Source organism: Aspergillus campestris (assembly GCF_002847485.1).
Source record: "Aspergillus campestris IBT 28561 chromosome Unknown P168scaffold_1, whole genome shotgun sequence".
NCBI lineage: Eukaryota > Fungi > Ascomycota > Eurotiomycetes > Eurotiales > Aspergillaceae > Aspergillus > Aspergillus campestris.
The window spans coordinates 4,388,089-4,411,524 of NW_020194336.1; the positions used below are offsets into that span (position 1 = coordinate 4,388,089).

General features: G+C 50.3%; 12 protein-coding genes across 12 annotated transcripts; 8 read left to right on the top strand and 4 right to left on the bottom strand.

Annotated features, from left to right (window-relative positions):
- Window positions 1-759: 759 nt before the first annotated feature.
- Window positions 760-1,956, top strand: P168DRAFT_229579 (dihydroorotase; the record flags this gene model as incomplete). The annotated part of the gene is made up of 3 exons (XM_024833192.1): window positions 760-814; window positions 886-965; window positions 1,021-1,956. The coding sequence occupies 3 exons, from the start codon at window positions 760-762 to the stop codon at window positions 1,954-1,956; spliced, it is 1,071 nt and encodes a 356-aa protein (XP_024697821.1).
- A 39-nt stretch (window positions 1,957-1,995) lies between these two features.
- On the bottom strand, window positions 1,996-3,580 carry P168DRAFT_33099 (MIND complex subunit MTW1). Its single transcript, XM_024841639.1, has 3 exons — window positions 3,170-3,580; window positions 2,755-3,081; window positions 1,996-2,668 (listed from the first exon to the last, which is right to left on the bottom strand). The coding sequence occupies exons 1-3, from the start codon at window positions 3,221-3,223 to the stop codon at window positions 2,036-2,038; spliced, it is 1,014 nt and encodes a 337-aa protein (XP_024697822.1). The 5' UTR covers window positions 3,224-3,580; the 3' UTR covers window positions 1,996-2,035.
- A 357-nt stretch (window positions 3,581-3,937) lies between these two features.
- Window positions 3,938-4,457, top strand: P168DRAFT_278731 (DUF504 domain-containing protein; the record flags this gene model as incomplete). The annotated part of the gene is made up of 2 exons (XM_024835712.1): window positions 3,938-4,130; window positions 4,192-4,457. 2 exons carry the CDS (start codon window positions 3,938-3,940, stop codon window positions 4,455-4,457), a joined length of 459 nt encoding a protein of 152 aa, XP_024697823.1.
- Window positions 4,458-4,518: 61 nt separating this feature from the next.
- Window positions 4,519-6,064, top strand: P168DRAFT_33081 (MIF domain protein). The gene is made up of 2 exons (XM_024841630.1): window positions 4,519-5,293; window positions 5,347-6,064. Exons 1-2 carry the CDS (start codon window positions 4,859-4,861, stop codon window positions 5,950-5,952), a joined length of 1,041 nt encoding a protein of 346 aa, XP_024697824.1. The 5' UTR covers window positions 4,519-4,858; the 3' UTR covers window positions 5,953-6,064.
- A 66-nt stretch (window positions 6,065-6,130) lies between these two features.
- Window positions 6,131-7,116, top strand: P168DRAFT_287297 (putative ADP-ribose 1''-phosphate phosphatase). The gene is made up of 3 exons (XM_024836545.1): window positions 6,131-6,398; window positions 6,465-6,523; window positions 6,587-7,116. Exons 1-3 carry the CDS (start codon window positions 6,320-6,322, stop codon window positions 7,064-7,066), a joined length of 618 nt encoding a protein of 205 aa, XP_024697825.1. The 5' UTR covers window positions 6,131-6,319; the 3' UTR covers window positions 7,067-7,116.
- Window positions 7,117-7,257: 141 nt separating this feature from the next.
- P168DRAFT_301781 (CENP-X/MHF2 family protein) lies at window positions 7,258-8,155 on the top strand. The gene is made up of 2 exons (XM_024838567.1): window positions 7,258-7,956; window positions 8,038-8,155. The coding sequence occupies exons 1-2, from the start codon at window positions 7,339-7,341 to the stop codon at window positions 8,083-8,085; spliced, it is 666 nt and encodes a 221-aa protein (XP_024697826.1). The 5' UTR covers window positions 7,258-7,338; the 3' UTR covers window positions 8,086-8,155.
- A 190-nt stretch (window positions 8,156-8,345) lies between these two features.
- On the bottom strand, window positions 8,346-10,038 carry P168DRAFT_263627 (tRNA-dihydrouridine synthase family protein; the record flags this gene model as incomplete). Its single annotated transcript, XM_024834811.1, has 2 exons — window positions 8,346-9,814; window positions 9,871-10,038. 2 exons carry the CDS (start codon window positions 10,036-10,038, stop codon window positions 8,357-8,359), a joined length of 1,626 nt encoding a protein of 541 aa, XP_024697827.1. The 3' UTR covers window positions 8,346-8,356.
- Window positions 10,039-10,346: 308 nt separating this feature from the next.
- On the top strand, window positions 10,347-12,023 carry P168DRAFT_263631 (WD40 repeat domain-containing protein). Its single transcript, XM_024834812.1, has 3 exons — window positions 10,347-10,492; window positions 10,547-11,361; window positions 11,426-12,023. The coding sequence occupies exons 1-3, from the start codon at window positions 10,474-10,476 to the stop codon at window positions 12,014-12,016; spliced, it is 1,425 nt and encodes a 474-aa protein (XP_024697828.1). The 5' UTR covers window positions 10,347-10,473; the 3' UTR covers window positions 12,017-12,023.
- A 551-nt stretch (window positions 12,024-12,574) lies between these two features.
- Window positions 12,575-14,375, bottom strand: P168DRAFT_263633 (transcription factor domain-containing protein; the record flags this gene model as incomplete). The annotated part of the gene is made up of 5 exons (XM_024834813.1): window positions 12,575-13,118; window positions 13,168-13,314; window positions 13,369-13,794; window positions 13,846-13,921; window positions 13,970-14,375. The coding sequence occupies 5 exons, from the start codon at window positions 14,373-14,375 to the stop codon at window positions 12,575-12,577; spliced, it is 1,599 nt and encodes a 532-aa protein (XP_024697829.1).
- A 290-nt stretch (window positions 14,376-14,665) lies between these two features.
- Window positions 14,666-15,758, top strand: swc5 (putative Swr1p complex component (Swc5); the record flags this gene model as incomplete). Its single annotated transcript, XM_024839880.1, has 2 exons — window positions 14,666-15,006; window positions 15,062-15,758. 2 exons carry the CDS (start codon window positions 14,666-14,668, stop codon window positions 15,756-15,758), a joined length of 1,038 nt encoding a protein of 345 aa, XP_024697830.1.
- Window positions 15,759-16,569: 811 nt separating this feature from the next.
- On the bottom strand, window positions 16,570-17,875 carry P168DRAFT_287302 (T2 family ribonuclease). Its single transcript, XM_024836546.1, has 5 exons — window positions 17,596-17,875; window positions 17,360-17,538; window positions 17,173-17,288; window positions 16,882-17,077; window positions 16,570-16,811 (listed from the first exon to the last, which is right to left on the bottom strand). Exons 1-5 carry the CDS (start codon window positions 17,823-17,825, stop codon window positions 16,762-16,764), a joined length of 771 nt encoding a protein of 256 aa, XP_024697831.1. The 5' UTR covers window positions 17,826-17,875; the 3' UTR covers window positions 16,570-16,761.
- A 1,335-nt stretch (window positions 17,876-19,210) lies between these two features.
- On the top strand, window positions 19,211-20,070 carry P168DRAFT_287304 (GNAT family N-acetyltransferase). Its single transcript, XM_024836547.1, has one exon. It carries the CDS (start codon window positions 19,401-19,403, stop codon window positions 19,941-19,943), a length of 543 nt encoding a protein of 180 aa, XP_024697832.1. The 5' UTR covers window positions 19,211-19,400; the 3' UTR covers window positions 19,944-20,070.
- The last annotated feature ends 3,366 nt before the right edge of the window (window positions 20,071-23,436 follow it).

The following is a 23,436-nucleotide window of genomic DNA, read 5'->3' on the forward strand; positions in this document are numbered from 1 at the left end:
CCTGCGCAGAAACACCAGTAACAGACACCCTCGAGCCGCTGACCAGATCCCAGGCGCTGGTTTGTCTGTCACTGCATGCGGAGAGACCAGACTACATCTTCTGCAGAACCACTGTGGATATCTTCAGGGCAAAGGATCCGAGTGGGCGGTTATATGGAACTTTGTCCTTCAAGAGGGAACGAATGAGCGTCGCAGGCTAGAACTGGATTTCCATTCTGACGAACTCTAAGGCACGCTCCCTTTCATCGCATCAGGGGTGTCGAATATGGCTGTTTATTGGCCTCGGAAGCGCCACTAATTCATTCATTTCCAGCACATGGGCGGCTGCATCAGGCCCAGATGATTGTGATTGGTCTCTATTGTTAACCAGCTAAGGTTCATCAGGAGAACCTGGATCAAACCCGAGGTGGAGTCGTACGAATGGAATGGTCTGACAGCAGGGTATCATGGAAATCGAAATCAAGCAGAAACAAAACAGAATGAAGAGACGTCTGAATACCAGGCTCAGTATTTCCCCAACTTCACGTGCATCCCCAATCCCGTGACATCACCAGACCCACCAGCCAATCAAAACCCCGATGACAATCACCCCCACGGCCGATAAAATTTGGCGGGGAAGAAAAAAAAAAGGCAGAAAATCTTTGGACTCGCCCCCGGAATTCTCCCTATATTGCTGTTTATATTCTATTGATTTACACCGCGGTTGAAGTAGCATTTTGATTAATGTCTTTGACCTCGCGTCTGCTATCTCGTGCCAGAATGCCGCTGTCGAAATTGAATGGAGTCAGGCTCCCCGCTTCTGCGGACCTTCATGGTGCGTCGATCGTATTACCTTACTCTACGGTATACTACCCCTTTGTTACAGCCTTACTGATTTATATGTAGTGCACCTGCGCGAAGGAGATATGATGGAGCTTGTGACGCCCACTATCCGACAAGGAGGCGTCAACACCGTGTTTGTCATGGTGAGAAAGAGGCCTGTTGTGTCTATCTACTCTGGCTAGCCATTAACATCTGTAGCCCAACTTGGTCCCCCCTGTGACCACTGTCGACCGTGCGCTCGAGTACCAGAAGCGCCTGCAGGCCATCGAGCCCAATGTCACCTTCCTCATGTCTCTGTACCTCCATGAGACCGTCACGCCCGAGACGATCATCGACGCCAAGAAGCGAGGCATCGCCGGCGTCAAGAGTTACCCGGCCGGTGTAACCACTAACTCTTCCTCGGGTGTGGTAGACTACACCGAGTTCTATCCCGTGTTCGCCGAGATGGAGCGTCAGGACTTGGTCCTGAACCTCCACGGCGAGATTCCTTCCAAGGGTGACGTCACGGTCTTGTCCGCGGAGGAGCGCTTCCTGCCTACCCTGTTGCAGTTGCACGAGCGTTTCCCCAAGCTCCGCATTATCCTGGAGCACTGCACCACGGCGGCGGCTGTCGAGGCCGTCAAGAAATGCGGTCCCACGGTGGCCGGTTCCATCACGGCACACCATCTGTCGATCATCATCGACCACTGGGCCGGCGACCCGTTCTGTTTCTGCAAGCCCGTTGCCAAGACGCCCGCTGACCGCGACGCCCTCCTCCGCGCGGCAGTTTCTGGCGACCCCAAGTTCTTCTTTGGCTCGGACAGTGCCCCCCACCCGGCTGCCTCCAAGCGGGGAGGGGACAAGATCGCAGCGGGCGTGTTTACGCAGCCGTACACGACCCAGCTCGTGGTCGACGCCTTTGAGCAGGCCTGCGAGAACGGCGTGTTGAAAGAGGAAGACATCACTCCCCAGGTTATTGAGAATTTCATGAGCAAATTTGGCCGAGCCTTCTACGGCATTGGCGAGGAAACCAAGGAGTTCATTACCCTCCAGAGGAAAGACGAGACGATCATGGACATCCTGCAGTCGGACAAGGTGGACGTCGTTCCGTTCCGGAGAAACCAGCAGACATGGAGCGTGTCCTGGTCGGCATAGGTTTTAGATGCTTGCAAACCAAAAATGAGATAGAGAAGATCCATTAAAGGATTTTGTTCATTGATCTTTGCCATCCATCTTAGTCGGTCATTTTGTCGCCTTGGGTAAGCATCCCGGTGACCATCTCCAGGGCGTGCGCCTCGGAGATGTCGATCTTCCGGCCAGCAACGACCGGATTGCCGTTGCTACCGACGGCCAGTTGTCCGGTACGTTCGAGATGCAGTCGGATCCGACTCTCAATGTATTCTCGTCGCTCGTCGCCTTTGGAATCCACCTCCATGGCGTCTCCCGACTTGGGCAGCGTGGCTAGCTTCGGCCGAAGCTGGCGCAGCACCGCCTGCAGAGCGGGGAGTTGGGAGAGTATGAACGTTGTGTTGGTTGTGAGGGGCGTGTGTTGAGTGCCGGAGCCAGCGTCAACACCAACTCGTAATTGCCGCGCAGCTGGACTGGAGGTTAAGAAGGATAGGTCGAGGCCTCGGTGCGCGGAGGGGGTGGTTGTGTCTGCGGGTTGCGCTTCCTCTTTGGTGCCATTTGCGCCATCCGCCGTTTGTACCGTCGATAGAATTGACTGTAGCTGCGAAATGATAGTCTCGTTTCGGGCACTCTCTTGCTTTAGAGCATGATTCAACTTCCTGGTTTCGTGTAGTTTTTTGCGCTGTAGCTGGATTGTCTCTGGGGTCGGCGCATCGGGAGGAGGGGTCAGTTGAAGGTTCTAGGGAGGAATTAGTTAGCAACATGCGCACAGAGACGACTGATAATGCAGCAACACGATTATGCGCGACAAAAATGGAGACCCACCTCGTAGTGCTTCAGCCTCACCCAACCCAGTAAATCCTCCGGCACGGTAAGGATATTTCGCAGTAGGTAGATCTCGAACTTATCAAACGCCTTGTCAACGGTCGATTCAAGGAGCGTTTCCAACTGATGCAGTCCATTTTCGATCTCCAACTGCGCCTCTGGATAAACAACGTTGCCGTCCTCGTCGGTGTCAGGGATCGTGGAGCCGTTCTGAGCGTGGCCGAAACCTAGCCGTTCTGGCGGGGTCGACAAGAGACCAGACTCTAAACTCGAGATCGCCTGGTAGATGAGATTGTTGATCGAGTTGATTATGTCGTCTATCAGGGACTGCGCTGGGTTAGCAAGAGCAAGTGGGGTGCTGCGCGTTGGTGCAGAGCGCAAAACGGTACAACTCGGCGAGGATAGGTATACTGACCAAAGGGGTGTAGCTGAAATGCTCTGTGAGCAAAGAAGTCGACGTGTCATTCATATTGATAGCGTCCTGACAGCCTCATTAATAATAAGATTGCAAATTATGGAGGAGCGCAGTGGTGAGTGTGGTCTTTGGAGGTTTTCCATGAGGGACGCGTCGGGCGCGACAGCGGGAGAGATGGTGGAGCCAAGCGAACGTTGTTGGGTGCACCGCGGGCGGATCATCATCCCGATCAGGACAAAGTCTCAATACTCTTTTCTTGACATTGATTGCGACAACTCATTAAACCTGTTGTGTTGTTCAGTAAAAAAGTATGATAAGCACCATGATCATGCTCCACAAGGCATGAGTCTACTTTTGCTCAATGCGCATGGATGAGTCATGTGTCATCAACCAGGCGTTCGATAGTTACCACCACAGCCACAGCCTTTGACTCATCGCAGTAACGACACGATGACTATGATTTGTTGGTCGACCACGAATGGCTTTGTATCCCCATATTCTCTACATCTCAATCTCCGTTCTTGGAGTTCGTGTCAGAATCCAGGGAGCCTAACCATCCTGCGTGATGCAACGCTCAGCTAGACGTGACTCGATCCTGAAATGCTTTCTAGGAAGGGGGCCTGAGGCGTATTAGGCTTCAGTGACATGTGTAAATAGGAACCCTTCAAATGTTATAAGGAGAAAGCAGTTGGAATGGAGTTGTATTCAATAGCATCACAAAAATTTCTTCATATTTCTATAACCGAAAACAAAAATCAGTCCTAAGTCATGGCGTCGGAGCAACACCTAGAAGTCCCAGGATCAGAGCAGATCGAGTATCGACCTTCAGAAAGCTCGCCTCAAGAAAGATCGCCTCAAGAAAGTTCGTCTCCAAGACGAACTCCATCACCTGCAAGCCGATCACCGAAGAGCACCGGCTACACTTCCCCGGCCAAAGAGAACAAGTTGCGCCCCGTGTCTGGTACAGCCTCACAATCATTGCAAATCCCTTTTATAGATCCATATTGACCTGGTGAGCACAGATGTGATCAATCGCCTTATTTGGGATGAGAATTATGACAATGACGACTACATAATCGGATACGAAGACCGATTTGAAGGGCGCTTGGAGCTTGGTCTGGGGTCGTGGAAGAGAGAGACCACAGACGAGGAGTTTATCCCCCAGCATCGCATCATCTATATCAAACGCATCTCCGACGGCGACGTGGTATGGGACAAGAGACGCAGGGTAGACAAGGTTTTTCTCAGTGGGAATTCGGCATTTGACTATCTGGCTTTTTTGACTTGACTGGCGTGCATTCGTGGATGGTGTTTAGGCGATTGGGTTATGCTATCGTATGAACTTGATTTGTATTTCCTGCATCGCGTCAGGGTCATTCAGAAAGCACCGATTTATCGCATGGTTGGTATTGATAATGGCAGGAGTGCCACTTGTTCCTTCCTCTTTTCGTGTATAACCTAAATTGGCGAAACTCGGAACCTCACACGTTGAAGACAGATTCGGCCAAACTAGATAGGAAGGTCCAGGCATGAAGTCTTGCCAGTATCTTACAAGGGATCATGCGATACCTTCGCTCTTCTCTCCGACAAAGCATCAGCGGCATCTCTTTCAACCCACCATTTGCTGCAACACGTTAAGGGTTGGCTGGACTGGCTTGAGTGTTTAGCGGTCATTCGATCTGGGTAATCATGAGCTCGAAACACCATCGATTGGACCTCAGTCGTTTCAAGCGCTACCACAACACTTCCGACTCTTCGAGCAATTTGGATCCCATAATCCCGGTCCTCGAGTCTCCTGTAATGTTCCACGCGATGATGCCTGGGACCGTATCAGAAGTAACTCTGAAGCAGAAGTCCAGTTTGGAGAGAAACCCTATCATCCCCTCGGTGTTCATCGACGAGGCAGAAGAGGAAGAGAGCACGGTTCCGGAAATGAAATCCCGTCCATCGACAGATACAAAGCCCCCTCGCCTGGTGAATAAAAGCTTCGAGGAGGAGCCGGCTTCTCGAGTGAAGACTCGATATTTCGAGGATGCATTCAGCGCTCGTGGGCCGATGGTGTCACCGAGGACCCGGATCAATCAAGAGTCGATCGTTGTAGTGGATATTAAGTACAATACCAGGGTATGTAACCGTGATCAAGGGTGCAATTGTCCGATCAGGACTGATCAAGACAGATCAAGGATAACGAAACTCTCGTCTCACAAATTACGTCTCGCCTCGCACAGGTCTACCAGAAACCCACCCCTTTCATGATGGTCACACTCCAGCAGAATGCATGTATCCAATTTGGCGTCTTGGGATCGCCGGCTTATTTGATGAAGATATATGCGCTGCCATACCTTATAGCCCCGATTACAAACCTCCGCAGCACCATCCTGATTCAGTCGGCCCTTCAAGATTTGCTTCAAGTCCCCCCAAACCGCGGTGTGGTTCTGTACATCCCTGTTCATGAGGAAAACTTTGCAAACAACGGGGTGACTGTTATGGGTGAAATTGCCCGGCTGGAGCGTTATGATCAGGAGACAGGGATTCTCAAAAACATCTCGCGATCGATGACTCGAAGACTGAAATCTAGCAGTGTGACGACTTCTTCCTCGTGGGGATACGGACATAGATCTCGAGAATCAACTGCTGCGTCTGCATCAGGGCACGAGCACCAAGACAGCGAGCTTTCCGCTGGCAGAGAAGACGGAAGGTCCTGGTCTGTCAAGAAGGCACACGATCTGGGACGCCTGCTTTCGCGCAGACGATCGGTTCCTGGATCTTCGGACAATGTTTAGTGACGCATTTCTCTCCTTTTCTTCTTTGATGTCCTGGATGGAAATTCCTGCACTTTATTCTTTGGGTTTTATGACAAAAAGACAAAAGGCGTGCATATCAATAGATGTTGTATGAATAAATGAATTTGAGTATACCATAGCTCGTGTGAAATGACTCAATGACGTGCTGTTGCCTGTTGATTAGGTTGCTATCCCGCTTGGCCAATACGAGTTGTTCGACGCTATGCACTGTTTTCACCCATCTGTTATTTCTCCTGTTTCTACCTTCCATATAAGTCTCTCGCATCCCCACCTGCTACATAGCACGCTTGTCTCAAAATTCCATCCATCCGTCCACCACGATTTGTGTTCTAGACATCCAGTCACAATGAGCTCTAGCCCGAGCAGCAAGATAAGTGAAGTCCAAGGCGATCTCTTCGACGCGCCAGACGGAGCGGCCTTGATTCGTATGTGGTTTTCCCTCTCTACCACAGAAAGAGAGCACATAAGCTAATCGTCTTCGCACTGCTCAGATGCGTGTAACTGCCAAGGAAGCTGGGGGAAGGGGATCGCTGAAGCGTTCAAGAAAAAGGTAGGTCATAGAGAAACCCCTCTGGTTGCCACTCGTTGATAACAAAGAACCAATGGAGTACAGTATCCTGCTGCTTTCAAAATTTACAGAGCTCACTGTCAAAAATATCTCGAGAACAAGCAATTCTTGACAACCGGGGCTGAGAATTCTGGTGAAACACAGCAGCAAAAGACCACTAGAAAGATCCAACTGCCAATTGGCACATCACTCATAATCTCACCACAAGAAGAAGACTACAAAGAAGACCACGGAAAGAAAAGACACTGGATCATCTGTCTTTTCACGTCGAGAGGCTTTGGGCGCTCTGTCAGCCCGCCTGCCGTCATTTTGCAGAACACGGCACTCGCGGTGGCGGACATGAAAAGCCAGCTAGAGAAATTACGGTCTCAGCCCGACAATGGTGTACCCCTGGGAGAGCTGCGATCATGTCGGTTCAACTCGGGACTGTTCGGGGTGGACTGGAAGTTGTCGAGGGAGGTGTTGGAAGAGGCGGAGTTAGAAGTGACGGTCGTGAGACCACAAGGGGAACCACTTGGTCTTTAGGTCAACCTTGACTGTATTTTGGTATCCTCAAAGACACTCTACTGGGGCAATTGTGTGTTGTAGCATATATATATACCCCGTAATTGTAGAAAATGACGTCAAATATAAGCAGTATCACATGACCACGCGTTTTGGCCCACGCGTATCTATCCGCATCTATCGTGGCATCTCATTTCATCTCATCTCGTCCCCGCCGCATCAAAGGAAGAAGTAAATCCACCAAATAAGTTCTCACATCTGCATAGGGCTTATTCTTTCCACGGTCAGCCGCAATGCCTCCCGAAAGACAACCTCCCCAAAAGAGACGCCGCCTTCCCTTTAATCCTCCAAGTCGCGCATCCCCAAGCGCCAGCGCCGCCGGCCCCTCCACGAGCACATCCAAAGCGAAACCTAAAACGAAGCCCTCCAAGCCTACCGATCCCGCAGTACCAAAAGAATCAACAGCAGCATTCGCCTCATCCTCCTCATCTAAACCAAAAGCCAAACGCTCTCAACCCGCGCAACCAAAAGAGAAGCCGCAAACACAGAAACAAAAAGACAAGCGCCCCGCGCGCACCGAAAGTCCACCGGGATCGGCATCCGGCTCCGAATCAGGCAGCGGTAGCAACGGCAGCATCAGCAGTCGCGAACCCTCCCCAGAGCCAGACTACATCCTCGCGGAGATAACAGACGCGCAGGCCGAAGCCGACGACGTCCTCTCGAGTGAGCCTGCTATCCCGACGAAGCTGCTCACGCGGTTGCTGCACCAGCATTTCCAGAATCCGAAGACGAAGGTCGCGAAGGAGGCGAATCCGGTCATTGCTAAATATGTGGATGTCTTTGTGAGGGAGGCGTTGGCGAGGGCTGCTTATGAGAGGGCCGAGGGTGGTGGGGGGGATGGGTTTTTGGAGGTTTGTCTCCCCTTTTACAAGTATACTTGGATTGGATATGTTTTTTCTTTCTTCTTCGTTTTAACTGACATGCTGGCATAGGTTGAGGATCTTGAGAAGATGGCGCCGCAGCTTACGATGGATTTCTGAGTACACTGTGTGTTGATAAGGGTTTCGTTTGGAGTTTGGGTTGGCTAAATTTTTCTGTATTTGACTTCGTGATACCAATTGTTTTCAAGCCTACCAATTGATCAGATGACTTCCTGGCCACGCGTGATAGGACACATGCATTGGCAATTATCTAACTAGCAGACGCTATGCAATTCTAATATCTAAGTATATACTAACATGAGTAGATCAAGCCCAACGCTCAACCCATAATAATATGATATCCCATACTCCTGAACCACATACGCTTTGTTCACCCGCTCACCAAGCGGTCTGGCGTTGCCGTAGCCGAATCCGGCTCTACTGGCTTGTCAGAGGGCGTGGCAGTTCCCTTCGTATCCGGGATCTTCTCTTTGTCCGAAGGCTCCTCGTCTGCAGCAGGCTTGTTCTCCTTGCCCTTCCCCTTCTTCTTCGCCGTGAGCGCCCCGAGCTCCATAGCTTCTTCGGGCAGTGGTCGAATGTGCGGTTGGCAAACCCAAAACGGCCGCCCGTACTCCGCAATTGTCACTTTGGAGCCCTTCAGCTCGGCATCTGCGGGTGTCTCGAAACGCTCGGGGTGCTCCTCGTACTCGTCTAGACCTGCCTTGACCGCTTTCTCGGTGAGCGACAGGACACGTTCAAAGGAGGCCATGTCGCCGGGCCGTGAGGCTGCTAGTGCGTTGCGGACATTCGTGTGCACGGAGATCATCGGCCGCAGGAGTTGGAAGAGATGGCCTTGCATGACTGCTAAGCTAGGAGAGGCCGGCCTCTTGTTCCTTTCCCGCTTCAGCCTCTTCTTTGGTGGGCCCTCGCCTTCCTCTTCGGCGAATGTATCGGCTTCCAGTTCGGGTTGTTCGGGATCAGATGGGAGGTAGAGTGGCTTCCGTTCTGGTGCTGGCTGTTCTAGAACATATTTATAGACGATGTCGAGGTACCGACGGAATACCGCATCAATTCGGTACCCGCCTCGCCCGTCTCGACCGCGCCAGTATTCTCGTCCGTGAGTGCCTTCTGCAGGTGGCTTACTGAAGACACTTGGGTCCGACAGATTACACTCAGCGCTCATGACGCCATCGGCGCCCGTTTCTTCAAGGCAGCGCTCCAGATCATCGTGGCTCAAGATGTTGCCGTTGGCGAAGATAACGGTATCTGGCGGCAAATTATCCCGCAGGTACCGGATGTAACTCCAATCTGCGATGCCAGTGTTGTGACCCTTCTGCTCTATCGTGCGTCCATGCAGCGTTATGATGCTTGCGCCCGCGGACAGGATCATCTTGGCATATTCGAGTGTCTTCTCCTTCGTCTCTTGAATTCTGAATTTGGCAGTCACTGGGACTGGCAACTCGTTGTGTAACCGGTTGATCAATTTGTAGATCAGGTCCCAGTCCTCCTGCAGAAATGCTCCATAATGTCCCTTTCTCGCAATCCCCTGCGGGCACCCTAGGTTCAAGTCCACCGCATCGCAATATGGTGCAACGTGCTTAGACGCTTCCAGGAACTCATCCGGGTTGTTAGTGCAGAACTGCACAAAGAGCGGTCGATCGATCGAGGGGTTTCCGTCGAGGTAGGGAGTGTTGTTCTCGTCGCCGTTTTCCGCGCGAGTAGGCCTGAAGCACGAGTCACGATAACCCGCATTTTCGCCAAACATTCGCGCATGATACATAGGAGAGTAAGAAAGCAGTGGGGTCGGACTATCGGACGGCATGAAAGATCGGGTGAGCATGCGCCAGGCCTATTTCAATCAAAATGTCAGTGAATAGTTCGCGACGAGTGGATAAGAACACATACAAACTCAGACCGATCCACCATAGGCGCAACGATGTACTTCGGGCTCCCAAGACTCTTATAGAGCTCCCTGCCCAGCAATTTCTTCTTGGGCTCAGAACTCAGCTTCGCCGGCGCATTCTGCGCTTCGGCGGGGGCTTGCTGCGGAGCCTGGGTTTCGGGAACAGCCATTTTCAGGATATTTGAACGTTCAACGGCGGGTAAAAATCGCCCCAGGAGGGGGACAAGGTGTCGTAGTATGCCTATATTTGCGAATGGAGGCCAAACACAGTGTAATGGGCAAAGAGGCGCTGTCGCTATTCAATACCGAAGATTTCCTCTCGATTGGGAATCGGTCTTTTTTTTGGCGGCGTTATCGCGGAACGGACTATCTTTGACCCGTTGCCTTTATCTTATCTGAGGCTTGGCGTCCGTTCCACCGCATTGAGTGGGATTTATCTACATGACACCGGACTTGCTCTCGGGCAGTCAATTGTTAGTATAAGATGCGCATTATGAACATATCAAGGGGAATTTTTCTATGATTTCTAGACATTTTGATTTACTGTGTTTTAATCACAGTTCAAATTGTGCATATCACGACCAGTAGTCTGTCGTGGATCAATAATGGACTCTACTGGAGGGGGTGAATCTCCCGCTATCTTCTACACGCTGGATATCAATTGACTCATGGAATCAGTATCACCGTCGATATCACTATCTGATGATGGGGCATATGCGGCCCAGATCAATGGCAAAGAAGTCTTCGTCCATCTCAATCCAACCTCATCCCAATTCAAGGATGTACAAACCGTCAAGGTCAAAGAAAACACCACCAAATTCTTAAAATTCTCACGACAAGAACCTTCCTCATCACCCGGGGACGATAACGAGCCCGGAAGACGCTTGCTCCATGCAAGCGATACGCGTCTTCTTGTCTGGCAGCTCGATCCACTAGACCTGCATGCTGAAATCGAAAGTCTCGAGCCGGGCTTCATGAACATCGATTTCGGCGGCGACTCCAACGAGGTCATCGTCTTCCACGCATGGAACACTAAGTTGACCATCTTTGGGCTGGACACTGGTCGCAGCCAGGTTATCAAGAGCCCGAAATTCGCCCACTATAATGGCTTCGGCTACCGACCGAGGACCCGGGAATTTGCGGTTCTCCTCAAGCCCGACACGACAGACATCCTCACGATCCATGGGTTTCGATCCTATGAAGTGATTGGACGCTCGGTGCTTCCAACAGTCGATGCACAGGGCTTGAAGTGGAGCCCGGATGGGCGATGGATTGCCGTCTGGGATGCTGCTAGCTGCGGCACCAAGGTGTTGATCTTCACGGCTGATGGACAGCTGTTTAGAACGTACACTGGTCCTCCAGGAGTTGACGATTCCTTTGATCTAGGCGTCCGAGGCCTTGAATGGGGACCTGTCGATGGTGGGAGAGGTGCGTCAGAGTATCTGGCTATTGCAAAGGTTGATGGATCAGTCGACTTGTTGAGTACCAAAACCGTGAGAACACCTTAACTGCCTCTACATATCTTGGGGGGAATGTATCTGACTGCAGAGTTTCCAGTTTTCCTGCTCAACCTCCCTCTCGCACAGTTTCCAGATCGACCAACACACCCCAACCGTCTGGAGCGAACGGTACGCCAACGACGGCAGTCTCGAATACGGTGATTGTTCCGGGCCACAAGCATTCAGCGTCATCACAGAGCCAACGGGCTCCCCACGGGGCGTCTCCCTCATCGCATTCAACTCTAACGGCAACCTTCTAACGACAGTCGACCAAATCCGGCCCAACATCGTATGGATCTGGGAGCTGGGACCGACGACCGCTCTGGTCTCGATATTGGTCCATGAACACCCTGTTAGACAGATAGTGTGGCATCCTTCGCAAACGCGATTACTTATCACTACATCTAATAGTGCCGTGGCTGCTGTTCGCCACTGGTGTCTTTCACGTCAGCCGTCTATCATTCCGGTCCATGCTGCGCACAGTGATAGTGGGAGATATGATGTGCGGTGGCTTCCACCGGCGTTGGATGAGGATGATACATCGGCAATATGGTTCGGAACACAGGAAGAATACGTGCTTGGGCAGATTGGGGATGATGGGTTTACGTTATTGAATGCTATTAGCAATAAGGGAGGGGTTAATAAATGATGTGCCTGTTAATCATTAATGGAATTGTTCCCAGCATTAACTGCATTTAATACAAATCAGCTAGCAAACTAATTAATCTAATTAGCCCCAATGTCACATCTATATTCGCTTATGTATAGATCGAAGTGGGAACCAGCGGTCGCACAGCGTCAATAGCTGATGAGCCTGCGGGCGCTTTTAATACCAGCTCATTCCTCGTATTCAGCTTCGCCAGCATCAATTTCACATGTCGCGTCTTGTAAGATAGTATACAGGGCACCGACCTGATAAATATACTCATGAAAGACGGGCACAAACTCGAGATTGGATCCGGCGACGGGAGAGTATTGGGTGGGCATAAGGCCGCTGCCCAGAATAAGCACCGTTGGGTCCAAATTTAAGCTCAACTGCGTAGCAATCTTCTGGATGTATACGAGCATCTCCATCCACAACGGATTCGAGACGAGGCAAGCCCCAGTAACTTTGCGAGAAGTAATCCCCGTCATGGTCTCCCACTGCAAGGCGAGAACAATCTAAACCATTCCGTAACACCATACCCATAGAGGAGCTAAAAGCGACTCAGGTATGGTTCTGACGGAGCCGAATCATCTCCTGCAGGTTTCGCAACACCGCAGAAGGCTCGAGTGCCCCTGAAGTTAGTTCGTAGTCGTCTAAGATTTCCGATGTAGCATTATGTGAGGAAGATTCTCCATTGAGCGTCGAGTCTTGGTTGGCTGCATCTGACGCTTGGTATAGGTTGGTCGGTTGCCTAAAGGTTTCCCTTCGTAGGATCTGGAGAACAAGCCTGCTTTGCGGAAGAATCACCTGTTTTACTTTCGGCCTTCTGAAAGGTCCAGTTGGTCTTGATGTGCCTGTTTGCTCACCACCGGCGCGTTTTCGGCATTCTTCCACCGCAGCCGACAGCAAGTGGTTGAACCGTTCCGGACTCGTCATGCTCTGGAACAGCTCCAGGAATATATTGGCGATGGGCCATGTCCGAGATAATATTTCCACTATTTCGAGATTGGCTTCGAGTTTCGATCGAATCGCGTGAAGGAGAGACGGCACCGAAGCCTCCATTTGACACTTGAGAGTGACAAAGGACACGACGGCATGGCAGATACTAGTTGTCATTAGCTATTGTTCAGATGAAGACCAGAGTCAGGACTTACATAAAAGAAGGACTGTACTGGAGCTCGTCGTGAGACTGCAGAGTTTCCAGAATTGAGATTACAGTCGAGGCGGAATGAAATGCCGAGCTTCGAGACTCCACGGAAGACACTGGTGCCTGTAAGAGGTGCAACTGGCATACAAGTGTACTGCTATACATTAGCGACAAAGCAATGGCTTATTTTTGAAGAAGTAGTACTTACTGGAATGTAGAGAATAACATGGCGGATAAGAAGTTATGGCGCGATTGCCTCCACTCCAGTGTGGGTGGACAAGATACAAGCCACTCGTTCAACCCAAGCTCGCACTGTGCGGTTTCAACTTGTCGACTAGCCTGATCTGACCGAGATGACAATTTCGAACATAGGCCTAGATCCATGAGTTGACAGAGCTTGACATACTGGATGAAGAATCGCGCCCCGAGTTCATCAGTAGGGTACTCGATTTGGAGCTCTTCGTCGTGCTCGACAAAGTCGATTTCTGTCAACTCTTCCACTGTGCAGTCATCCGCGTGTATATGTAGTGGGCGACCAAAAGCTGCAGCAACAGAGCGGTCTCGCGTGTAAAGAGTCCACCAGATGCGCTTCCACAGACCTTGCTTTGGCTGACTGAGATTCAAATACTTTTCTCTGCAGGATGTGTGAGCATTCGCAATTTATAGAAACCTGATTACTTGTTACCTCTCGTGATACCCTAGTTCCTGTGCTAATGCAATCCCCAGCCGACTCCAATAAAAGAGACCACTTTCTGTCAGATCTATGACAGGTCAACACTTCATAACAACTAACTCGTAGGATATCTTACCATCAAGGCCATCCCAGTAGACCCCCAGAAGTGTCACAGACTGTATGACAGTTAGGAGATCCTGCTCATATCCAGCATCATACAGTGCCTTCGCTTTCTTGTAGAACCAGCGCGGTGAAACTGCTGTAACTGTTTGACTTTGTTGACCCGTTATGAATCTAGATGCCACAGTGAACATTGCCTGCAGCAAAAGAATCGACGGACGCTCTTCAGTATGGTGATAGTGTTTCATAAAATCATGCCGATTCACCACGGGCAAGATTGGAGATACCCATCTAAAGAAGACATCCACCAAGACGTCGCAGATAGCCTTGGGGGGCAAGCCGAAGGCATCTCTCCGCTCTAGAATCTCAAGCTCCAGTGGCTCCAGGTGGGCTGGATGCCTGCCCTGATTTAGCCGCTCCATATGGTATTATCTCAGAATATAAAACATGCCGAAGAGCTGGTGGCATACAGCGTAGATGCTAGGCTGGTGGTGTAAGTTGATCGCGAACGTACCTGAACCCTTCTCCACCATAATATACCTCGGTACTCGAATAGTCATTGATGATTGGTCAAGATTACTTACATAACATGCGTAGATTGGGCCCACACACCGCCTGGCAGAATCCTTTTATCGCATCGGTTTCCAGCTTTACCCTCGATGAAGATTCAATTAATTATTCGATCACTGCTTTCCCTTATCTCTGCGCAACAATGTCAGCCAAACCAGTATCTCAGGATCCTGAGATGGAGATAGATGACGACGAATATGACTCGGAGGCGGACGAAGACTTCAAGCTCGACGGCCAGGATGATGAGGTGTTGTCTTCCGATTCCGATGAGGAGGCCAGCAAGAAACGAAAGGCCGAAACAGAAGACGCTGCGCTAGATTCCGGAGACGAAGTCACGATAAAGAAAGCAAAATCGAGAAAAGAGAAAAAAAGAAAGGGAAACAAGTCTAAGGCTAAAGGTGACGATGAAGACGATCTGGATCTCGACGACGACGAGGGTGGCCCGGGAGGGTTTGTACGGACACGCGCCATGAAGATGCAAATGTAGGTTCGTTGGATCGTGGATCACAAGAAACTATTCTGACTATATTGCTTATAGGAAGGAAGAACGAAAACCACTTGCTAAGATCGATGGCGCAACAGTCGACGTTGACGCGTTATGGGCCAAAATGAACGAACGCGATTCCGGTTCCCCCGCGGCACCTTCGCATACCGAGAAAACAGACGATAACATGGCGGACGGAGAAAGACAAGACACCGCCATGCGCGAGCAGCAAGCACCAACCGAGGAGACACAGCAGAAACCCCAGCATACGGATGAGATGATAAAGATCAAACGGACGTATGAATTTGCAGGGGAGATGATCACCGAAGAGAAGGTCGTTCCGAAGGACTCGGCCGAAGCAAGGCTCTTTCTAGCAAACGAACATAATCCAGGAGCGGTGGCCACTAATGCTGAGGATGACGCGAATGGAATACCGGGCATCAAACTGCGCAGGCCACTTCGCAAGGTCTCGCGATTTGATCCTAACCCCACTGGAGCCATCAAAAAAAGCTGGGAGAAGCAGCCGATCGATGCGACAGGCCAGGAGGAGAATGCTCGTGGCCCGAAGATCAATACGGTCGAGAAGTCGCGCTTGGACTGGGCTGCATACGTGGATCAGGCTGGCATCCGGGACGAGCTCACCGTCCACAGCAGAGCCAAAGAGGGCTTCCTTGGTCGTATGGACTTCTTGGACCGTGTTGGCGCCAAGGAGGACGAAGACAGGAGAAATGTCCGTTTGAAGGGGATTTAGGGGTTCTTACGGACTCCTGTTTACGTCTTTACTTCTACTGGATACACCAAAGATGTCCTTCCAGTGGAATGGCCCTATGGCCCTTATCCATAGCAGATGGCTGCGGGATGAACTCGTGGGTGTACTCGTTTATCCCGCCTACGGGTAGCCCTGTCGCCCCGAGACCAATATTTCCGGAATTGCCCAACAACAAACCCAACAAATCTATTGGATTTCCACGAAAGGTCCAGTATACTTGGTTGATAACTTAAACGTGTGTACAGGCAACCATCCAATAGTGTCGAGTTGGCACGGCATCAGAACAAGCAGGCATGATCAAATATCCTGTATCCTGCCCAACCACAGCGCATGTCCAATTGCGGACAATTCTCAGTCCTGAAAGAGTGTCGCAAAAATTGCAAGACAACACGGAAACTTTCATTCTGGTTTGCGTGGGCTGCGGCTTCCTATTCCTCGATCATGTCACACTATAAGGGTTTTTTCTACGCGAAGAAAGATTCCGAATGGACTGTGGACATTTCCAGCTAGAGATATCATTGTCTCGAAACCATCATGACCAAAGTCTTATTAAAGAGAACAAAGAAACAATCGTTGCTACTCAAATCCTAGCAAACCGTCGAATACAACCGCAGTATACGAGCAGAGGTTGCGCGTACTACCCTTCGGTCAATAGTACTCTGGGACGAAGCTTGACGGTGGCAATTATACTATTGGTGGCTTAGAATCTCGATGGGTCAAAAAGTGGTATACAGTGGGCTTTTTATTTGTACAGCTCTCAGTGTTTCAATGGTCTTCATGAATCTAATACTAGGTCACATGCGGTTTCCAGCTAAGCCAATACATACATATTTTCCCGATCGAATCTCAAAGCCCGTCAGAGTTTACCGATCTGCTACAACCCGCTCTCAAAAGAGCTGGATTGATCACTTCGCACCCACTGGGAAAGCCCGTACGCTTTTCTTGCCGGGGACCGCCTCACAGGAATCGTGGCACTCGTGGTAATTTACTTGGGCAGATATTTGATGCCGTCCTTAGGGCAACCAGAATCGGCCACTATGGCAAGTCAGCACTTTGCTCATGTACGCCCGAAAGGCGTTGGGAAAGAAATGTGTATGGAACTTACGAGGCTCAGCCGGCTCGTACTTGCCGTCAATGGCATTGCCCTGGACGTTGTAGAAGTACCAGGCCTGGTTGAGGGCGCCGCTGTCGCAGTCGACGGTGGGCTTCTTGCCGCCGTGCAGCTTGGCTAAGGCAGCCTCAATCTCCGAGAGCTTGTAGGTCTTAGACTCATCGGGTTTGATGCCAGCATCGGCGAGGGCCTGCGTTGGAGGTCAGCATCTCCGGTATTTCTTCTTATTTCTTTGCATGGTTGCTTTGGGATTGATAGACTGTGAGTCTATCGGGTGGAGCCTACCTTGTAGGTGTCCAACTTCTTGAACAGATCGACGGCCTTCTGGAAATAATCGCCCACCTCCACCTGGGGGGTGTACTTCTCATAGCAGTCAGGCTCGATGGTGTTGACGCAAGTGCCTGCATCATGTATGTCAGTGACTATATCCACCAAAACAGACAATCAGGCCTAGTTGGGGAGTAGTACGTACCATGCTTGTCCCACTCATGGCTCCAGAAGGTCTCGTCATCTCCCTTGTAATCCTTCCAGTACTTGTTCATATCGGCCAACAGCTCGGTCCGCTCCTGGCCCTCGAGGATATCCGTGATATTCGAGTACTCACGGCTGCTGTCGCAGTTGGACTCGTAGGTGCCGTCGCAGTTATCGGGCCTAGCATGCTGTTAGTAAATGCAGTCACATTGCAAGGGCTAACAGGGTCTGACTAACCAGAGACCGTGGAGGGTCCACGAATCCTTGGGTCCGGTCACCGGGTCGGTATCCCAGAACTGGGTCAGCAGAAGCGCACCGCCAGGCGCATTGAAGCAGCAGCTGGCCTTGGCGTCGCCCTGGCAGCTGAGCGGGGTGTCGGCCTCGCAGGCTTGAGGGCCAGCCAGGACACCTGCGACGAGGGTGCTGAGGGCAAAGATGCCCATCGGCTTCGATACTGTAGCGGTCATATTGGCGGATTGTGGCTTTCGTCAATGATAGCGACCGAGTTGTGGGGGAGGGGCGCCTAGGAACAATACGAATTGGGGGATGGCCGGCACATGGCTCAATTTATGTCTTTTCCTTTCCTATTGTTCACGCCACCATATGTCTGACCGCGACTTGGCCAGCGCTGCGGACAATTAACATCGAACGTTGCAGACAACGTCACATGTTCTGGTAAGCGCCTGCTGATTCGGCAGGAGTTGTGATTGAAGCGGAGATCCCAAAGGCAATGGACGATCGGATGTCACCTTTCCAGACTCTTCGTCTCTTGGTTAATCTCGTGCTAAAACAGGGCCCAGCCAATGGCGCGACGCGCCGCTCGTCTGCAGTTAGCGTCCGGCGATGGCCGTCGGGGGGCCATCGGACGAGACTCAGGCACTGGGCGGGAACGGAGTGCACCATAACGCTGAATTAGGGAATTGATGATCACGGAGTACCCCAGGGTCATCTAAATCCAGGACCATGTATCAAAGCGTTGCATCGTGTAGTCTTTCCTCGCTGTATCTTGCATTTGTTTCGTTGTGTTTGGTGAAGTGATCGTCATAGGATTTCCGTGAAACTGATTGACAGCTTCACTCTGGATTGTCAGATTGCGCGGAATCAAGCGAATCAACAACGGTTTCTTCGTACAGTACCTTTTTGTAAATAGAATGGAAGCATACTAACAGTCTCTCTCAACGGGGAGCTTGCGCGACAGTGTTTAATTAGGACGTTCTGCCCACAACTTCAGGCAGGGTATGATACGAAGATGGAGTTGCATTTGGGAGACTTACCCCCGCACTGGAGACAGGGGTTATGCTTGACAGGCCATCAATCAAAATAAAACCGGACGATAAGCTTCGCTCGACGGGTTAGTGGGCTGTCTCGTCCACTTCGGGCGTCAGTGGCTGAGCTGACGGAGATTCTCAATATGAAGAGGTTGAAGTCATCCACAGATATGGACTACACCCATGTTAACAAGATCTATCAGATCAGAAATGGGTCCGTGTCCCTTGAAACACCTTGAAGATACAGATCAAAAAACATAACGAACTTTGGACCAGAAGACTGACGTGACGATTGCCTGCAAGTCAATAGGAGAGGATTATTTCAGCCGCGATTTGCTACTATTGTTGGCTTAGGGTCTCAGGCCCATACCAATATCGACACTACGATCATCTTAGCCTAATAGCTATGTCCCAATATCTTCATTTTTTGTCGAGATTTATCTGCAGCATTCCTCACACCTGAATCATGTGCTTGTTGACTGTCATATACCCGTCTATGAGTCAAGCTCTGACTCACAGTCGGCGATATCAGCAAACTGACCAGGCTCAACTGGATGTGATATGGGGCGACAAGTGCTTCGAATCTCCAACGACTTGAAGACTCACACTATCCATAGACCAATCCTATAGCACAATCTCAACTCGTGATCAGGCTCGCAACCAATCATCAGTTGACCCCGGGCAACGTGACGCAACATCCATCCGCATCGCATACATCCACGAGATTGAACAAGGCCTATATTCCTCCGCACATATACTAGGTATCAAGAAACGATGGAAGAGACTATGAAGGCGCGTCCCTTCCGCATCACACCCGCTGAAACACCAGCCCACATCACCGCCACCAAAGCCCTCTTCACAGCCTACGCCGAGTGGCTCAACCTAGACCTCACCTTCCAAGGCTTCACCGAGGAACTCGAATCCCTCCCGGGAAAATACAGCGCTCCTCAAGGCGAGATCCTCCTCGCATATAGCACCACCAAGCCCGACCAGCCCCTCGGATGCGTGGCCGTCCGCCCGCTCCCCACCAAGCCCGGCGTGGATGTGGACGCAAACGCAAACGCCACGGCGACATGCTGTGAGATGAAGCGGCTGTTTGTCTCGTCCGAGGCGCGCGGCATGGGGCTGGGCAAGGCGTTGGTGGATGCTATTGTGCAGCGGGCGAGGGGGCTGGGGTATCGAGAGATGCGGCTCGATACGCTCCCTATGATGGCGGGGGCGATTGGGTTGTACCGGCGGGTTGGGTTTCGGGAGATCGTGGCTTACTATGAGACGCCGTTGGAGGGGACGTTGTTTTTAGGACTGGATTTGTCTTGATCTGCTTCTTTGATTTTACTCTCTTAGATTCGGTTTGCACGGTCATGGTATGATATATTGATTGTATAGCAGCTATATGGAAAAAGTTTTATGAACCGATCATATCCGAAGACAAGGCAAGCAAACAAACGTCTCGATGGAACTCAGACTGTTGAGCTTGATATTTTAATGGACACCCATTGCAGAGTCTGCATCGTGCCAGAAAGAAGGAGAGTCATCATAGTAATGCGAGACGTTTGTTTTCTTGCTTTGCTTTGCTTTGCGTCGGTTATGGGTTCATATTCGGAGGGTCTTAATCCTGCACATTAACAGGCTGTAGACCTGACTCTCGATCAATGAACATCCTAGGCGTGAAGTACAAAGTACTATATCGCTTGGATACAGTCTTTCAACGTGGTTCGGAGGCCATTATTGAGAAACGCACGATAAATGCTGTTGCTTGGAAGGTGAAGAATTTGCTTCGCGAATGTGGGCTTATAAAGGCGAGGTTATGTAAGCGCGCTAATTTAGTGCGTTTTCAACCGGCCATAGTTATGCACGTGACTAATACGGACACTGTGCACTGCATAAGTGTATAGAACAATACCCTTTGTTTCCATTGTCGTCAACAGTAGGCTTCAATATACCTCAATAAGTTCTTCATCTGTCCGCTTTTTTGGATACAGTAAGTTAAGCCTCTCGAGACCGTTGGGACTATCCAGACTATCCAGATATTAACACTAGCTTCGCAATCGTACCAAAGTCTCAACGCAATAATTGAAATGAGAACCAACCGACGCGCCCTCAAACCTGCTGTCCTGCCAAGTGCGAGACGACGGCCACACTTTCGTGGCTGAAAAACTTGATTTCTTTTGATCCTTCCGGACAATGTCCCTCAGAAATTCCCCTACAAGGTCCCACCAAACACCGAGAGGAGGCTTCAGGCAGACTATCGACCCAATATTTTCCAGATGGCCGCATGTGAGATCACATATCACAAAGTGGGGATCCAGACTTCTTGCTATGGGAGTTAGTACGTTGGTGTGGTACTTACTTGGCTTGAAGATTGAATTAATGAGTTTGGTCTGGGGTAGTGGCTATTCTTTTCTCTGTATGTGTGGTGATTTTGTGTCAATCCTGGCCTAGGGGCACATCACGGAAGCTGGCTATCTTCAGCTATCAGTGGTTGCCTTGCCTTGGACCCTGTCTGACGACATCGAGGTTTGGGGAATAATTGTAGAAGCAAGATTGATAAGAAACTGAAAATGGAAATAGAAACCACACTGAACGGAAGGACGAGGTCACGAGGGCTAGAGCAAGAGGGCTCAAGAGCACAACACCAGAACCAGAGTAGGTGGATCGACAGAAGGAGTCGGTGAGACTATTTTGATCATCTATTTTTATTTATTTTTTCTTGCATTGAGAAACTCATGGGAAATTAGGTACTGTCCCCGAGTTCAAACCATTCCGGTCAGGTCCCCGCCGCATGAAGAAGAAGGGCAGCCAAATAGGAGGACCAGGAGGGGATCGTGAGTTGCTTGGTAAATTACTGTCTCAGGCTACCTCCAGTTCTGGATAAGAACCTAATGTACTCAGCCAGCCTAGTCAGATGTGGTAGCACATGATGCATACCAGGATGGAGCACGACCAGGCCGGCCAGCTGGCCATCCCTGGCATTCCACGGCTTCGATCCGCTTTCTCTCAGCCTTCCCGAGATTTTCCACGCAGTATCCACGGCACGATAGGCTGGGAATAGTCAACAACCGCACGGAACTTAACCTTCAGGGTAGGCCTGGGTGGCTGGTCGTTGTAGATGAGATCATGGATGCATATCTAGTAGGATTACTACCGTGCAATTGATTGATACCGCCGGATTCTCGAGGTGCATGCCTTGGCATGCTATACGAGTACAACACCAACGGCCGTTCCATTAATTGGCTTAATTGATTCATTAGCCCACGAGCTATTGCTTTTTAATGACGCAGAGGCCCGAGAGCTCCGGCGAAGCTTGTTTACCGAAGGCAGAAAGTACACACATACATAGCGAGGTAGTATCGGCGAAGTCGGCATGCATGGTTGGTATGCGACCACACCGCCAGACTCGGCACAATTAACCTATTGTGATTCCATCAATAACCTGCTGTAATGGGCACTACAGCAGAATATCTGTATTCAGTCTAGTGCCTACATCCAAACTTTCCACAACACCGCCCCGTCCCCTATTCAGGGCACACGCTGCACTGCACTGCACCTCCTTCACCCCACAATCCATCCTCAAATCCGACTAGCGCAAGACTATATACCCAAAAGAGAGAGTAAGAGAGATTTATTTGCAATTCTGCAGGTCCAGTCTCCGAATTCCTTCCCAAGATTAGTCTATTAGCAGATAGTCAGCCCACGAAGCACGTCCACATAATGGATAAAAGACCCTGCCAATCAGATAAATGTATGGGCCTCCTGCCAAGATACCAGGCCAGCCGAATAGTTCACTGCCGTCGATCATCTGTGCGAGATGCTGCAGTGCGACATCACACCGAACAGGGATAGGGATATGCGCATTCTTGGGGCGTGGCAGTGGGGGTTAGTACAACGAACTACGGACTACTCGGTGTAACAAATGGGAAGGTGCTACAGATACTTCCCAGACATTGAAATGCTATCTGGAGTAGGTGCTATCTGGAGTAGGTGGCTTAGTGCCAGTGATCTACGGATACTAGGTACAGTACTCCTGGTGATCGACCCGCAGCGTTAGGCTGTCGGGCACCTTGCCCTTGAAGTAGACTCAAGGTGTATGACGGTAGTGCTAGGTGTTTTTTTATTTATGTAGATCAGATAAATCCATCTAGCTCATTCCTATTTATATATTGATGTTTTAGGAACCAAGACAGAAAGAAAATAAATAAATAAGACGACACAACCTGCGATTTCAAGAAATAGAAATACATATCCTGGCATGTGGGACCATTAGCGGCGTTAAGCTCCATGAATATCCAGGTATCCGGGATTCTTGGCCCAATCATGTGGCGTTCATTCTTCTTTTAGTATTATTATTAGTATCATTATTATTCTGTATTACTACTCTCTATTACCATTAGTATTATTGCTGTTAATGTTATTGTCGAAGGTGCTTTTTGCTATATTTTCTGTAACCCTATCTTATTAAGCAAAAACCACCAAATATGCCCTCATCCATTACTCCGTAATTAAAGACCAACAATCCAAATATTATATCTACTTGAAGGCAACCACAACCTGGCAGTGATCCTCACCACTAACCTGACGGGGGTAGTACCCAGTCGTACTCCATAGTGCAGCGCAAATCAAGAGCTAGTGTCGATCTATCCACTAAGACCCAGTATACGGCATGTATGTATGTATGTCACTGAATGTATGCGCAGATCCCACCTTACCTACCTATTCACCTAAACCATGCTCATACATCATGGACAAGACAGCGGTAGATAGACACCGTTACTACGCAATGGAAATGCAACTGCAATACTACCCACCTTCC